General features: G+C 36.1%; 2 protein-coding genes across 3 annotated transcripts in view; one reads left to right on the forward strand and one right to left on the reverse strand.

Moving 5' to 3' along the window:
* Window positions 1–3,871, forward strand: part of LOC117290505 (rasGAP-activating-like protein 1) — a 41,210-nt gene extending 37,339 nt beyond the window's left edge. For both annotated transcript variants that reach the window (XM_033771925.1, XM_033771926.1), the window contains 4 exons: window positions 153–288; window positions 802–925; window positions 2,604–2,722; window positions 2,995–3,871. In XM_033771925.1, the coding sequence (XP_033627816.1) occupies window positions 153–288; window positions 802–925; window positions 2,604–2,722; window positions 2,995–3,164 (549 nt within the window). In that variant the 3' untranslated portion in view covers window positions 3,165–3,871. The remainder of the gene's footprint in view (window positions 1–152; window positions 289–801; window positions 926–2,603; window positions 2,723–2,994) is intronic.
* Window positions 3,872–7,661: 3,790 nt separating this feature from the next.
* Window positions 7,662–14,270, reverse strand: LOC117290822 (pre-mRNA-processing factor 19-like). Its single transcript, XM_033772382.1, has 11 exons — window positions 14,252–14,270; window positions 13,427–13,576; window positions 12,758–12,976; window positions 12,280–12,434; window positions 11,765–11,881; window positions 11,338–11,413; window positions 10,810–10,919; window positions 9,975–10,200; window positions 9,357–9,613; window positions 8,747–8,852; window positions 7,662–8,294 (listed from the first exon to the last, which is right to left on the reverse strand). Exons 1-11 carry the CDS (start codon window positions 14,268–14,270, stop codon window positions 8,197–8,199), a joined length of 1,533 nt encoding a protein of 510 aa, XP_033628273.1. The 3' UTR covers window positions 7,662–8,196.
* Window positions 14,271–15,838: the final 1,568 nt, after the last annotated feature.

Here is a 15,838-nt window from a genome sequence, read left to right on the forward strand (position 1 = left end):
GAATCTTTATAGGACTCTTTAGGAGTTATTAAACACTTAAGGCTAGTCCTTAGTTAGTACTTGTAACTCATCCTAACTCGATATAGGACTAGTCTTTACTCTTTGTGAAATCCACCAGGTATCACACAATATCTTGTATATGTTTGATACAGGATGTGAATGAGCAGCAGCAGTGGTTATCAGCAATCCGTAAGACATGTGTATCCAATGCTAAGATGCTGAATACATTCCACCCTGGTGCCTTCCGAGGGTCCAAGTGGACTTGTTGCCTTCAGTCCAGCAGGACACGTGAGTATTAAGGGCAGGCTGAGTATTCTTATGGCTCGATTAGAAGCACATTGAGTGTACATGTTTGTGTTGAATACATGTAGGTTAGGGACATGCCAAATAATGTATGTCCAGCTTTCAAATTGAAGATGGAACATTGATTTTTAGTGGAAAATTACACTCATTCAAATTTTGCCTCTTGCAATAAAAATACTTTAAAAACTATCAGAGTGTGGGTTCCATTCAGCAAAGCCAATCATATTTTGTTCATCCTTCGGATGGGCTGACAAGCTGAAGGTCCTGTGTGTGCGTAATGCAAGGTTTAACCTGTCACAAGTGTACGATTAAGAGAAGGGACTCGACCTGATGCTTCTGTCATGGTTGGCTGCAGATTGCAACACAGCATCTTTTCAAGGCGCTATGTAGTATGGTTCTTGTAATTTTAAATAACTCTGCATACCTCTTGTAAAGCAAGTCGCCCTTTGAGAGGCCTATAGATAAACCTTGTGTATTATATTGTTTTACCATTGGCAGCTTACATTGGATGCAGTAGAGCTCATAATGCAGCTACACTGGGAGACTGGAGGGACCCTCTGGATCCCGACGTAGAGGCACAGATCATCTTTAGCCAACTAAGGCTTGGTAAAGACATCTTAAGGTCAGTTTAAAAGACCCTACTTTTAAGTCAATATGCCACAAAAACAAGGGCATCATTTGCACATTGAGCTGTAAATGCTACAAACATGGCATCTGTTGTTTGTAATTCTTTTCAAATGTTGCTAATTTGTTGTCAGCACTCAAAGGCAATTCTTATAAGAACTCTGAAAACACCTTTTCAATGAAAAACTAGCTCAGTTTGGTGAAGGTTCTTCACTGAATTCCCATTTTAAAATTGTATTATGTGTAATGTGAATTGTAATATGCTCTATGTTCCTATTTATACAATGTATCTGTGCAGAAGTTAAGTTGAATGTTTTTATTGTTAAACCTTTCCCACTTTCAACCTTACATGTACATCACATTTACAAACAGTGTATGCAATCAAAGTCTTCCAAGTGCTTTTATTTATTGTCGACTCATATCATGCATAATACTGTGTAATTTCTTTTTCATTGTGTGCCATTATGAATGTGATTGAAATTTAATAATGAACTGCATTTACTTTTTGTTCCTTTACCCTGGCTTTGCATCACATTTACAAACAGCCATAATATGTCATTGCAATTATACAACACATTGTTAATATTCAATTGATGTTACATTGCATAAGTGCTTACAGTTATTGTGGTGTTTTATCATGCATATACTGTGTTCTTTCTTTTTCATTGTGTGCTATTATGAATGTGATTGAACATAAATGAACTACATTTGCTATTTGTTTAATGTTTTTTTCTCATTGTAAATTTTTCCCACTTTCAATCTATAAGAAAGTGGGCGTGGTTTACCCTGGCATTACATCATACTTACAATTATGATACAATAATATGTCACTGCATTGTTATTTTATTGATGTAACATTGCATAAGTGCTTTTAAGTGCTTATATTTATTGTGAGGTTTTATCATGCATATCAACTTTGTAATGTGTTATTCATTGTGTGCCATTATGAATGTGATTGAATTTTAATGAACTGCATTTACTATTTGTGTATGAGTAGGAGTGAAGTGAAGAGATGATGAAGTGATATTGTTATTGTACACTGTAGGGTCCCATTTTGTTCATATAATATCACCATTGTTTCTTTTGCTTGTTGTTTAATAATGAATCTTTATTGACTTTTCTTTCTTTTCAGTGCACTTTTTTTGATCAAAATCTCTTCTTTTTTAAAATTATTTTTTAATCTGTATTTTGATTGTACCTTTATGTATAGCTTTTGGGATCTGAACATCTAGGGATTTGATGTTGTGTTTTTTATTGTTTTCAATATATACTCACCATCCCAAACCTGAGAATATTTGATTAGATAATTTGCAATCACTTTTTTCAAGAAAACAACAAGTTAATGTTTGGGAATTTTAAACACACATATTCATATCCAAATAACCTACGCTGAGTCGGTTGTCTTCCAAACTTTTACAATGAGATAGGCCTATTGTTATGGTATGAATTTACAGATCAACTGGTCAACCAATCATGTACTTAAGAGATGTTTCTAGTTAGAATATATTTGCTTTAAATTTCCAAATACAAATGTATTGATTCTTTGCTAGATTATCAGGTCAGTAATTATTGTAAATAGACTAAAACTAGTTAGGCCTAGTTAACTTTTCAACAGTTGCATTTAAATTGTATACTTTGTCTTTCAAATAATCAACATTTATATTTCTTGTCTACAGGAAGAAGTATCTTGAGGAGTCTGATGCTGGAAGTGCCGTAGTGAGAGGTGAGCCAGAGGAAGACTCTGGGAATGGCACTGAAGATGATTTTATCTCATCAACGGCTGGAATCAACCCAGGTTGGTGTCTAGAATATCACCTGATACTTCACAGAGGCAGTTGAATTGTTTCTGTTGCCCCTGGTCATTGCCTTGGTGCCTCTGAATGATCCAATATAAACTCCATTTCCTCATAGAGGTACCCTTTTCCATGGACAAGATTTCTTGGTGACCGTGCCCTTTCAAAATCAAAGCATCAAGCCTGCTAATTATGATTATGGGATACAAGTTGTTTTCCTTCAATGAGTTATGTTTATGATGAGCTGACTTTAACTCTTTGCTTGTTTCTACAGAGAACAGAGTAGTTAGAGCACACAAGCCATGCCACAAGACAGTATCCTATCATGACTCTAGAATGGCATCAGCAGCTACGCTGTTGGATGTCATCAATGACCTAGAGAGGGCGCACTTGGCATTCCAGAAACGAGAGAAAGAATTAAAACAAGAAAGAGATATGCAGTGAAGTAAAAATCAAAGCGAAGTTCTGAGAATACTGAATGTTAACCGGCCGTCCAAAGTTTGTTAACATTTTCCGATGTTTGTACATAGTAGAATCAAAGGAGATAACACAAAGATAAAAAGGGGGAAATTAGGTAGGCATTTAGAATGGGATAGGGAGTTTCATTTGGGGATGGGCATGAAGGTTCTTACAAAGAAGCACTCTCTGTACTGAGCATTTAAAATGTTAGAGGGGGTTTTGAATCTTGCTTTAAAATGTAAACAGTTGACATCTGTTTTTGTTTTTGTTTTGTTTTTGAAGAAACACAGCATGGAACACACAAGGCAAATAAGTTGTCTCCCGATACCAAACATGCATAAGTTCTTTAAAAAAAAATTGTATCTATGTAATATACAGTAAAGAGAAATATATTTGCACATAAATAGCCGACACCATATTTAAAGCGTTAACTAGGTCCAATTAAAAATGAATTGGGTATTGACGAGGTAATTTGTGAATAACTAATTTTATAAACAAGTTTGATTTTGCATGTTTCTGTGATTTTCACCTTGATAAGCTTTCATGGATGACAAGGCAGTATTTGTGTAAAATGGGTGCCTTCCACATGGACTTGTAAATAAATTGTACAGCACATTGCCAAATTTGATATTGAAACACAAAACTCTGAATTTCTCCAAATAAGGCATTTTCTGATTGGATGCCATGATAAATGGCAAAAAAAATCAAACATTATTGGAGAGGATATACATAAATAATATTAAGTTGCATTATTTCCCATCCTTTTTTTTCAAGGGTGAATGGGGGAGGGGGATAAATAGTTATTTTTGCCATCATTGACATGAATCTGTAAATGTTATATATGAGACCAAAACCATTTATTGGGGGAGGTGTATGAAAATAGATTCAGTAGATTTCATATATTTTAAATACCAATTGTGCAATTAAAAGTGCAATTGTTTGAAGAAAACAAAAATTTATTTGAAAATTTAATGAAAGTAAAATTATGAAAAGCTAAATTATTCAAAGGTGTTACATATATTTATACAATGTTCAATCTTGTGAAATAAAACCTGCTTCTGCCGTGGCAAAGGGATCTAGTGCATCAGACCTGAAGGCTGAATCATCAGAGTGCGAGTTTGATTTTCAATCATGACACCTTTGTCCTTAAGCAAGGCCCATAATTGCTTCCCTTTACCTGGGTGTATAAAAAATGGGAACCTCAGGGGGCCGAGTCAGTTTTGTGTTTGGATTAAGTGCTGAATTTGCAGTAGCACCTTGTAAGGTGCTACATAATAGGGTCTCAGAATTCATAACTTCACTAACCCATATGTCTGTACAAATGTATATACTAAGCGCCTCGAGTACCTTGTTGGTAGATGCATGCGCAATATAAGACATTGATATTATTATTAGAAGATGACTATTGCTTGACAAAGTTTGAGAAATGGTATAAGTATATTTATGCCTGATGAACAGAGAGAATAGTGTAAAGAGCCCTGGGCCCAATTTCATGGCTCTGCTTACCGTAAGCACAGAATGTGCGCTTACAGAAGCAGGGAATTCTGTGCTTACTGCAAGCCTATTTCACGGGTTAGCGGCGAATTTCGGCATCTGTGCGTATACTCCACAATACTAGGCATTCTACTCTTACAAGGCTAGCGCAGAAGTTCGGCGCTTGCAAGTAAGCGGGGAATCGTGATCGTAAGCACAGAATTCGGCGGTAAGCAGAGTCATAGGCCCTGGTCTCACTACTGGATGTGCGCTGTATAAGAACCGATTACATGTATCATTGTTGTACAGTTGCACCGAAAGGACACTCTATGGTTACACTCATGATTAGAGCTCTGTCCATTGTTCAAACTAATTGCAGTCAGTCAAGAAGTAAAGATCCGATCTATGTTTAAAATAACTCATAAACTTAATTTTGGATTAAAAAAAGAAATGAGGTGTCTCCTCCATTAGGATTAGACAACACTTTACTCTAAAAATTAAATATCTTATTTGAACTTTATTTACTTTCAACTTCATGCACTGCGCTTCAAGACGAGTCTTATCTGTGGATAAATGGTATTATGTGCACATTATTTAATCTGCATAAAGTTTCCCACCTGTCTAGCCCACCTATTCATAATTGATGGTAACAGTTTTTAAATGGCCCCACCAAAATGAAAGGAAAGTTTAACTTTAAAATACAAAAGTATCTAAAGTCAAAATGAATTTTTAAAACAATTACTGATTGGTTCAGTCGCTGAATGAAAGCCAAATCATGTTTAGGGAGTCAGACATGATTTGCAGACATGATTTTCTTCCTACTTCCTCCAATTTCTGATTCACTTATTTTTATTTTCAAGTTGTTTTTGCATTTAAAAAAAACCCATTGAAACGGTGAATAAATAGCATGAAAGTCCTTTAAAGTCTACACCATGTGTAAATGTAAGTCAGCACTTATTTAATCAGACAGTACAATCATATTTAGTTTTTTCTTCTTGTTTTCGAGCGAAAGCATTCCAACCCAACTTAACTAAATTCCTTTTCTACCTGTTCATGGTCTAAGTCTTATGAAATCATCAGTCATGCTGTATTGACTAGGCCCTACTTGCCATTTTGCAATGTAAATGTTTGATGTTGTAATTATTCAAATGAGTTCAAATAGATAATTATACGCGTCAAATCTAGGCTATATTTCCACAAATGTGCACTGACAATTTTATTTTGTCAATAAATTCAAAACCTTGATTTAAATCGATTTGTATTTCTACAAGATATTTTGTGGATAATATATATTATTTATGTATATGAGATACCAATATAACTACACTGAGATCTATTCTTAATATATATTGCATAAATATTATTTTATTATTGCTGGAGAAGTATTTGCATGCTGTATATGGATGTATACAATCATGTTGCATTAAGAGCATGCCTCTGTATTGTAAATTATTCTTTTTGGTTGTAAAGCTGGTTAACCCTGACCACACTCAATGCAGTAAAATACTTTGTTGATAACAAAAGGATCTTTGTTCTTGAGATGAAGAGATTTCAAGAACTTTTGTTCTTTGCCTTGGCATTATGTTGTCTTAATCATGCCAATAAATATTAGAGAACTATACCTATAGTGTGACTTACGGTATAAATTATAGTATGGCTAAAAGGCAGTGGACACTATTGGTAATTACTCAAAATAATTATTAGCATAAAACCTTACTTGGTAACCAGTAATTGGGAGAGGTTGATGGTAAACAACATTGTGAGAAAATCTGACGTGACATAGTTTTCGAGAAAGAAGTAATTTTCCACGAATTTGATTTCAAGACCTCAGATTTAGAATTTAAGGTCTCAAAATCAAGCATCTGACAGCACACAACTTTGTGTGACAAGGGTGTTTTTTCTTTCACTATTATCTCGCAACTTCGATGACCAATTGAGCTCAAATCTTCACGTTTGTTATTTCATGCATATGTTGAGATACACCAGGTGAGAAGACTAGTCTTTGACAATAACCGATAGTGTCCAGTGTCTTTAATGGCCAAGCGGTCTGAGTGCATCATACTCAAGTTCAGATTGCAGGTTCAAGACCTGGTGATAATTCATTTTTGACACTTGACTGTAATTACTCATCACAAAGGAGTTGAGGGTGTTCAGGAATTGTTGTGACCAAATGAACAGTGGTCGACACTTCCATATAATGAGTTTTAAAGAGCCAAATAAGGTCCCAGTATTATTTTTGGACAAGCGTTCCAGAAGAAACCAGAACACGATGTATAGACAGGGCGAGTTCAAATGTAGAAACATCTTATTATTTAAACCTCTTCTAGTCCTGTGCAGGGAATGCAAATACCTTTTGAATCTTTCACTTTGTAAAAAAAAAAAACCTTGTAAAAACATCATGCTGCACTGAAGAAATAAACCATGTAAATGTTGTTCTAACCCTTTTTTAGTGTTATTTTTGTTTTACCTTTTAACAATAGTTTATAAATTTTGACTTATTTATGGACCTTTTGTTGGGCATACATGTACCTGTTTACCTAACGGATGATTAACTACATGAAGTACACTTACTAGTCACTAGTCAACTTGGTTTTACATCCACAGGTGTGGTTCCAACCTGCAGTTTGAATCTCAAATATTTATTACTTATGTTAAATAATAACCGAATTGTTTCAACTTGTTATAGTGTTTTGAACAAAACTACAAACCAACACATCATTGTTTTCCTTTTAAAGTAACCAATGCTTGTTTATTAACATTTGAAACAGCAGTCTACACAATTCTGAAAACAAAAACTACAATAAAAAAACACAAAGCTTCACAGAGTAATTTTAAGAAGAAAAACTTAGTTTGTAACATAACTGTTTTAACAAAATACCACATGGTTTTCTGTGTTAAATTTGAAGACAAACCTAATTCCTTAAACAAATCCTTAAAAAAAAAAGACTTTATACAGCAAGGCAATATGAAATATATGGTATATAAGTCAGTACTGAATATCCCATGTTCTTTTTTTAGTGATACCTAGTTGAACACTTGAATATTTCATCTTTTTGACGTACATTTCTGAGTTTAGTCTGCAAAAGTTCTCAATGGTAGAATTAGGGACTCGTAATTTCTTTTGTAGTTCAAGCGAAGTTGTAACAATAAGTCGGAAAAGATTATTAAACATTCAAATCAAAATGTAAACCCTTACAAAGGTTCTGTATATATGTAAACGGGTCTCATAAAGCTCTGCATTATGGTCAGTAAAATAATGAGTGCTACATAAGAATTGGGTACTTTTATTATCTACAACTTGTGTTTGAAAAATCGTCAAAGTTAAAGTGCACTGCTCTAGGACTTGTGGTATCTTGACTCCTAAAATAATACTTCCATCAACTTGTGAAAAATACTATTAACTGTAATTCATTTCTTTGTTGTACAATGAAGTTCTATCCGAGTCTTAATTTTGTTAAGACGTGACTTATACTACACAGCTTAGACAAGCTGCATTGGATGAGGCAAAGTATAAAATACCTAAACGTGTTGGGTTTTAAAGTCTTCAGAGCCCGTAGAATTTGAGACTACGATCCATACTGACTGACGACATGAAGGTGGTATGCTGGCCAAAACGAACACCGGTCGTCATATCAGTGTGATCTATGCAGGAATGAAAAACAAAACATGGATGATAATTTTAATATCATAAAAAGACTTTCAAGAACATAACATTTTAAAGGGAAAGCACAACAGTTATGTTTGTACAACCTCAACTTTTCCCCATTTTCCTCAACTTTTCCCCCCTTTAGTACACATTTTTATAAACTTGAAATTATGCATATGGGATTTGAGGCATTCCATGATGATTATTGATGAGGTTTCAATAAATATTTCCTTCAGTACACATTTCCTTTAGTACATTTTTTAAAACTTGAAACGATGTATATGGGATCGATATATATTTGGTTTGCGGTAACACCATTTGTGTATCTACTTGAAATGATGTACTTGTTATCATAACTGTACGTAGGTTTGAAGCTTTAAATGATCGAGTGTTAGTACTAAATTTGATATACATGTTTTCTAAAGAAACAGAAAGCACTTATTCTTACCATTGAAGACTTTGAGTTCCTGCCACTGTTTGCACAAGTAGACTCTCAAGTCAGTTCCGCCCACAGCTAAATAAGTACCGCTCTGATCAAAGCACAGTGACTTCACCTGGAAAGAAAACAAACAAAATACATCAACATACATTGACATATTTTTTATATGACCCAGAACTTCTTTGTTTAAAGTACAAACATTGTGACCAAATATTTATTTGCATTTAATTGCAGCTATATCTTAAGTTCCTAGGCTCTTATATTTTTCTTTGTTCAACCCCAAACCATATAGAATTTAACCAGGCAGTTTCCCTTGTGGTTTATTATTTGATATCTGAAACAAAAAGTTGCATCCTCTTATGTTGATTCCCTGGCTGCCTCTTCCCAGGTTGTATCAGGAACTTGGGTGTGATCCCTGGCAACATGATAGTTTACAGTTGTATAGCTGACTGGCAACCCCGGACAAAGTAGGCAAAATAGGAAGACCGCAAACATAGGGCTAGAAAGCTCAGTTGGTAGAGTGCTGGCATGTTAATCCAGGTCATTGGTTCCAATCCCACTCTATTAATTTTGTGTGTGTTCAACCCCAAATTAAATTTCTGTGAAATATACACCGTACCTCATATCTGTCATCCAAAGTAATATTCTTGAAATTCTTCAGCTTTCGTAAATCCCACAGCTTGACCACAGCATCGTCGGCAGCTGTAGCGAGATAGTAACCATTCTCAGAGAAAGAGAGGGCTGTAATTGGTCCCGAGTGGCCGGGGAAGTTGGCCACGTTGGTTCCCTCCTTCAAGTCCCAGATTTTGATGACGCTGCCACCAGTTCCCGTACCGAAGATCAGACCATCGGGGTGGAACTGGGCACATGTCAAAGCTGAAATAAAAATAGCTAATCATCAAGACTCTGAAGCTTTGGTACAACTCTATCGGTGATAAAGGCTCTTGAGAAATAACCACGAATTGTTTCTCTCCACTCGGGAGTATAAGTTTTGAGAACATTGTATTAAGGCAGCATGGATAATGGAATTTGGGTTGCCCTAAGAACAGGATCTGTAAAAAAGTTCTCCATCTATGTTTGTAGGATTATAAGTTAGAGCTCTGATATGATCTTTGACTTCAGCAACTACAAGTTGTAAATGGATAACGCTTTAATGGCCTTAAAACCATAAATTCCTACTGTCAGCCAAGAAGTACAATCTCTATATTGAGGATTGTGAGCATTAAAACATTCATACCATGTCCAATGGAGTCATCAGTAACCTTGGTCAAAACACGTCCACTGGCAATATCCGAGAAGGCCCAGTACTGGTCTTCTGAGCAACTCAGTAAGTAGTCACCCGTTGCGTGGAGGCTTAGCCCAGTGACCGGTGCGTTATGGGCACGGATAACCTGTTGGCAGGATGCGTTGCCGACAAACCAGATACGAATAGTGGTGTCTGGTGAGGAGCTGAACACAATTTCCTAAATGAGAAGAATGGGTCACAGACATCAGTAATTTCTTCAATATTTTTTTTTTCACTTTCCCTAAAAAATTTAAACCAACTGGAGAAAATTTGAATATAACTTCGGATTGAGTTTTCTTCAATTGAACATTTGAAATAATTTACACGATTTCACACTATTGTATTTGAGCCACCTTCTTAAAAATGTTGGTGTTGGGTGAGGAATATCTTAATCAGTACCCACCCCATTGGAGGTTATTTTTGTCATGGTTTGTTTGTCTTTCTGCCTGCAAGTTGGATGGATTTCCACAAAACTTTGAGGAAAGATTAATCATTGGTAAAGAATCTCTTTGTGGCTTCAAGAAAAAATTAAGTTATGTTTCTTTGAGATGCAATGTACAAAGGACATCACCATGTAGGAAAACACATACAAAATATTTTCTTCAAGCAAGATCTAAAGTGAGTTCATGTTTTACCAGAACCCAGATGAAGTACCTTACAGTGCCACACTTACAAACTAGATCTGATGAAGAAGTTGTTGCAACAAAAGCTCATGCAGTTTTGTTATGTAATTAGGTAGTCTTTAAGTGCTACCTCTACCGTCCTTGATTAAACCAAGTCTCCTTACCTCTGTTGGATGATAGATGACATTGGTGACCTTTTTGGTATGACCTTTCATGACAGCAGTGACCTGCTCTGTATCCTTGTTGAAAACCACCACCGACTTGTCAGCACCGCCTAGAGTTGGAATCAAATAATAAGATCATTGTCACTCAAACTCGTCCTGATTAACTCTACTGTTTTCCAACCATTTTGTTTTGTTTTTGTCTCAATCGAATAAACATTACCAAACTGAGGCTGGGATGACATTGTAGTCTGACCCCTGGAGTGTATTTTGGCGGTTGCGACCAAAAACTTGGACATTGGTTTATCACAGACTTTGACTGAAACAGTTATTGGTTACAGCTGCAAAAACACACCCCTGTTGTATTAGATTCAGTATTCAAGATTGGTTCTCCATAAACAGGGAACCTATATGAAGTAAGCAACTGCAGTTTGTCAAACAGTCACACGAATAGCAATACTTTGAAATAGCAAGACTTTGAAATGTAAATATTCTTTTGAGTACCATTTCAATTTTCAATACCAATCTTACCTGTCAACACCTTGGATGTATCTGAGGCTTGTAAATCCATAGATAAAATACCAGGCACACTTGCACTGTGTAAACCCTGTTGGCAAGGAACAAAAGTGATGACATTAATTTAGCTATACACGAAATCCTTCATGGTATTTTTTTTACTCCTCATGTATAATTTACTCTGGGTATATATATTTTTTTTGAGAACTTGTCTTGCTTTATTTTCTACTACCCGGAGTGATTTTTGTGGTTATTTGGGAGACTTCTTAAACCAAGAAATCCTTAAAAATGACTAGCAGTTTAGTCAGTTGTCTTCAAAGATATGTTTAGATAGTAAAGATGATAAAGAACTCTCTCCTGGTTATTAAATAACGAAAAGTCCCCTCGATCCACTAAGGGGGAAAGTTGTAGTCCTGGTAGTACAAATACAAAAGTAACTTACAGGATGAGAGGACTGGGTGTGGAATGATCTGATGTCATCAGGAGGCATGAGCTCATCAGGAACCTTCTTCCCTCGTCGCTTACGCTCTGCGGTCAACAAATTGGCCTTCTCTTGAAGCTACATGAAAAGATACAAGAGACAAATGTCACCTCCAATTTCTAAGGGTACCAAAATAATTTCCTTTCATGATAGAGGGCAGTGGTTAGACTGCAAGACTGGCAATCACAAGGTTGTAGGTTTGAATCCTACCGAGATAACTACTGATTTCACAATACTGATAATCAGTACTGCTGTCTAATTGTCGAATCACAATTTCTTGATTTGTGCAACTCATAATTATAGAAATCAAACCAATGTTTGTATGAGAGAATTGCCAGCTTGGTTTTATAACACCTCGTGGGAGTTTGCCGAGTTCCTTTGACAGGAGCACAAACTAACAGGAAAGGAAAAGCCAACATCAAAGCCCTACCACCCCTTGTCTCAGATCTCCCCTTCCACTTTTCCCACATGCTTACTTGCTGTATGATATCCTCAGTCATAGCAGCTGGTCCAGTTTCAGCTGCCTCCATGGGTTCATGCATTGCTACTCCCTGTGCAGCACCGGCTGGTAGGGCAGCAATCTGTGCTGGCACAATACCCGGAGCTGCTTGGGGCTTGAGAGTGGCCAAAGCTAAAAGAGTGAAAAAATCATATCAAATCAGAATAAAATACTATTTTTCTAATAAATTTAAGCAGAAGTACAATCCTAGGTATGATATTTTGTTCTTAGGAAAAAGTATGAATATTGTATCTTGTACAGAGCTGAGCTACATGCACCTATGATGCAGGCTTTAGAGGGCTTTTAGGTTTTTACAATCATTGGTTTTTTCCCCTGATTTTTCCCAAGACTTAAAGTAGGAAAAAGATAAGTATGAAAAATAAGTGAAAATAACTTGATGTGGGCATATCGTGAGCTTACCACCCCCTCCCCTGGCTCTGTCCTTGAGAACTAACCTTCACGTGCTGCAGTTACCTCCTTAGTTAGTCGAGCAATGACACGGCATGCTGCATCATGCTGGTACAGGGCGTGAGACAGTTCCTGCCTGGCTGTCTGCAGCTGTTGGCGCAAGGTGAAGCTGTGCAGCATGCAGGCATCCCACTCATCCTGCAGAAGCTTGAGAATGGCCGGGATGCTGGTCGCTGTCGGAGGTCTTGGTTTCACGACTGGGCTCACTGAGTGGGGAAAATCAAAGCGGCTTTTACCTTAAATGATTCATACCTTATGATTGAAGTCCTCCAGTCTATGCATTTGAACTTAATTTTTGAAAGGGGAAGGGCACCAAGGCATTTTCTCCTTGTAAAGGGCACTCTATGAGGAAATTGTTAATTTCTACTACTAAGGTAACACAATGTATTTTGGATCATTCTGAATGGAAAGTGGCAGTCGATTTCAGCATCGAATTGGTAAACATTTTATATCCAAGCACCATATTTCAGCTATATCATATAGGACCAAAAATAATATAAATATTCACAAGGATTAGATTGAGGTTTTGATCGACACTAGATCTCACTGTCTCGATTCAAAATGTAAAGGTTAATGATTTCATATTCTGCAGTCACACCACACCATCAAATTGAAATAATACAAATTGGCACAAAGAACAGCCCGGTGTAAGTTACCTTTGATGTCAATGAGCTGATCTTCAGAAAGACTTTCCCCTGAGACTGGATCCACACCATTTTCAGCAATGAACTTCTCGATGAGTCGTTTTTCAAATACATGGTTGGACACGGTCGACAGCACAGGGTGTTCTGGTACCTCGTGGCAGACTATATCACATACAAAATTAAAATATCTTGAGAAAATGTTCTGGTAAACATTGTAAATTCTCCGACAATTGACATTGGTTGGAGCTTCCTCCTCAATCCAATCACCTGCCACATTGTCAAATAACATCATGGCCAATTACAACTGAAAGTCGTGTTCTTTCACATATGTAGCATAAATTAATGAAGTGAGATGGAAAGAAGAGTTGAGCTTTGAGTTGATTTTAATGAAGTGGTTCGAGTTTCCGATTGTTGACAGTTCTTTCCACGACTTCATACACAAGTTCAATTTAAAATCGTTGATAAGATGCAACTTCCACTTTTCACCCGAGTTAAAAGTTCCACATTATGGTGTATTTTGTTTTAATAGCTAACCAATATAGATACAATCTCAACAATTCAAAAGTAGATAGATTTAAAGCGGGGAAGCGGGAAAGTGTCGGAAATACAGGCTTATTCGTTTGAATGCTGGAGCAATAAACACATGACAAGTGCAGGCAAATTTAACGTTGAAATAAAGGCCGTAAATCATACTCAAATAATTGAAATCAAGCAATCAAATATTAACCACACTTTGATTACATATAAACAATGCAAATAAACACAATGAATGCAAATTTGAGGGTTAAATTTGTCTAATTTGAAGTGAAATAAAACAAATTTACGCCGGTTCCTTACTTGAACAAACGAACGCCATCTTGCTTTTACTGGAATGTAATTTCGAACGTACAGTTCGGTCATATCTTACCGCAAGACGTTTCGAACGGTATCTTTCTCCTTTTTATTCACTTTAACACATAATTATTTTCAGACGAAATTGAAACCTTTTTGTCTTTTCGTCAGAATCATGAAGTCACTTAACTAAGCTTGCAAGAAACCATTAATTTTAACACGAAGTACACGTCATAAACTAACGATACGGTGGTGCGAACGTGGTTTACACTACGGTGGCTCATAAAGACCATTATTTTCACCCAATAATCGCGGCCTTTTTAGCCGACAAACAGAATGGAACCATCTACAATCCCGTCCAAAATGATTGGGCCACCTATTCGTAACGTTACAATAAACATTCCCTGTTTACTACCCCTGACAATAATTATCATTATCATTATCATACTGTTAGTTTTATTTTCTAAAACAGAATACTTGTGCAATTATTTTGTTTGAATTAATTGTTTATTAATTTTATTAACTTATAATAATCATTTATACTTTCGGCTCAGGCTCTATAGGAATGATATTATTTTATTAGTATTTTTCATCAAGGGATCTTTCTTTTTTCTCTCAAATAATAATTGTTTTTGCACATTATTCTACGTTTTAGTGTAAACCATGCTTATAACCTTGATTGTATTTTCCCATAGTTAGGGGGGCCTATACTTGTAGTTTTCACAATATTGTAACCATAATAGTTGGAGTCCTTGGAGATCATTGGTCACAATGAACTTAGCAAAACCGAAACGAAGTGATCTTATTGCGTGCACTTGAATAAGAAGTAACTACATTGACTTGAAGCGACCATAGAACCGCCCAAAGGAAGTTATGTGCTCAGATGTGAGTGCCAATTAGCCTGTAAAGTTTGACATTTCTTGCTATACTTTGAGAAGAAAAAGAAAAAGAAAGTAAAACAAATGGAGCGCGACATAGAGCCAAGTCATGCTGCGGCGGAGGCATTTCTTTCACAAATTGAAGAGGAGCTCGCACTGATCACGAAGGCTTTTAAAAAAGGTAATCACTTCATCCCAAGCACTTTTTTTTTTTTTTTTTATTATTATAGAAGTACACTGATGGGCAAAGTTATAAAAATATTAGTTACCTTGGGGAAAACATTTATTGATTTGCTCATACGAAAAGGTTCAATTATCTTTGTTCTCTGGTGGCCGCACTTCGTGTCAGTTTCATTTCAACATCTGAGATGAGATCGCCCGGGGTTCAAATTTCAAGTTAAAGGGGCAATAGATCCCTTGCTTTTCTGCTCTCTTGCGGTAACACCATTCCCTGTATCTACCAGGTAGAGTTTGTTTTTTAAGAGCTGTCTTGCTATTAATCCACCGCCGGAGTAGATTATTTGATTGTTTGGGAGACCTGAAAAGAAACTGTCCTGCTTTCGTATGCAGATTCCAAAAATGATTATATTTTTCTCATTGCATATTTTTTGTATTTCGCAGAAAATAAGACTGTTGTACTTTACTTTTATGTTTTTAATAATATTACACAAATGTTTCCAACGACGACATCACTTCCGTTTTTTTCATCCACAAA

This window comes from Asterias rubens, chromosome 5 (genome assembly GCF_902459465.1).
Source record: "Asterias rubens chromosome 5, eAstRub1.3, whole genome shotgun sequence".
NCBI classification, from domain to species: domain Eukaryota; kingdom Metazoa; phylum Echinodermata; class Asteroidea; order Forcipulatida; family Asteriidae; genus Asterias; species Asterias rubens.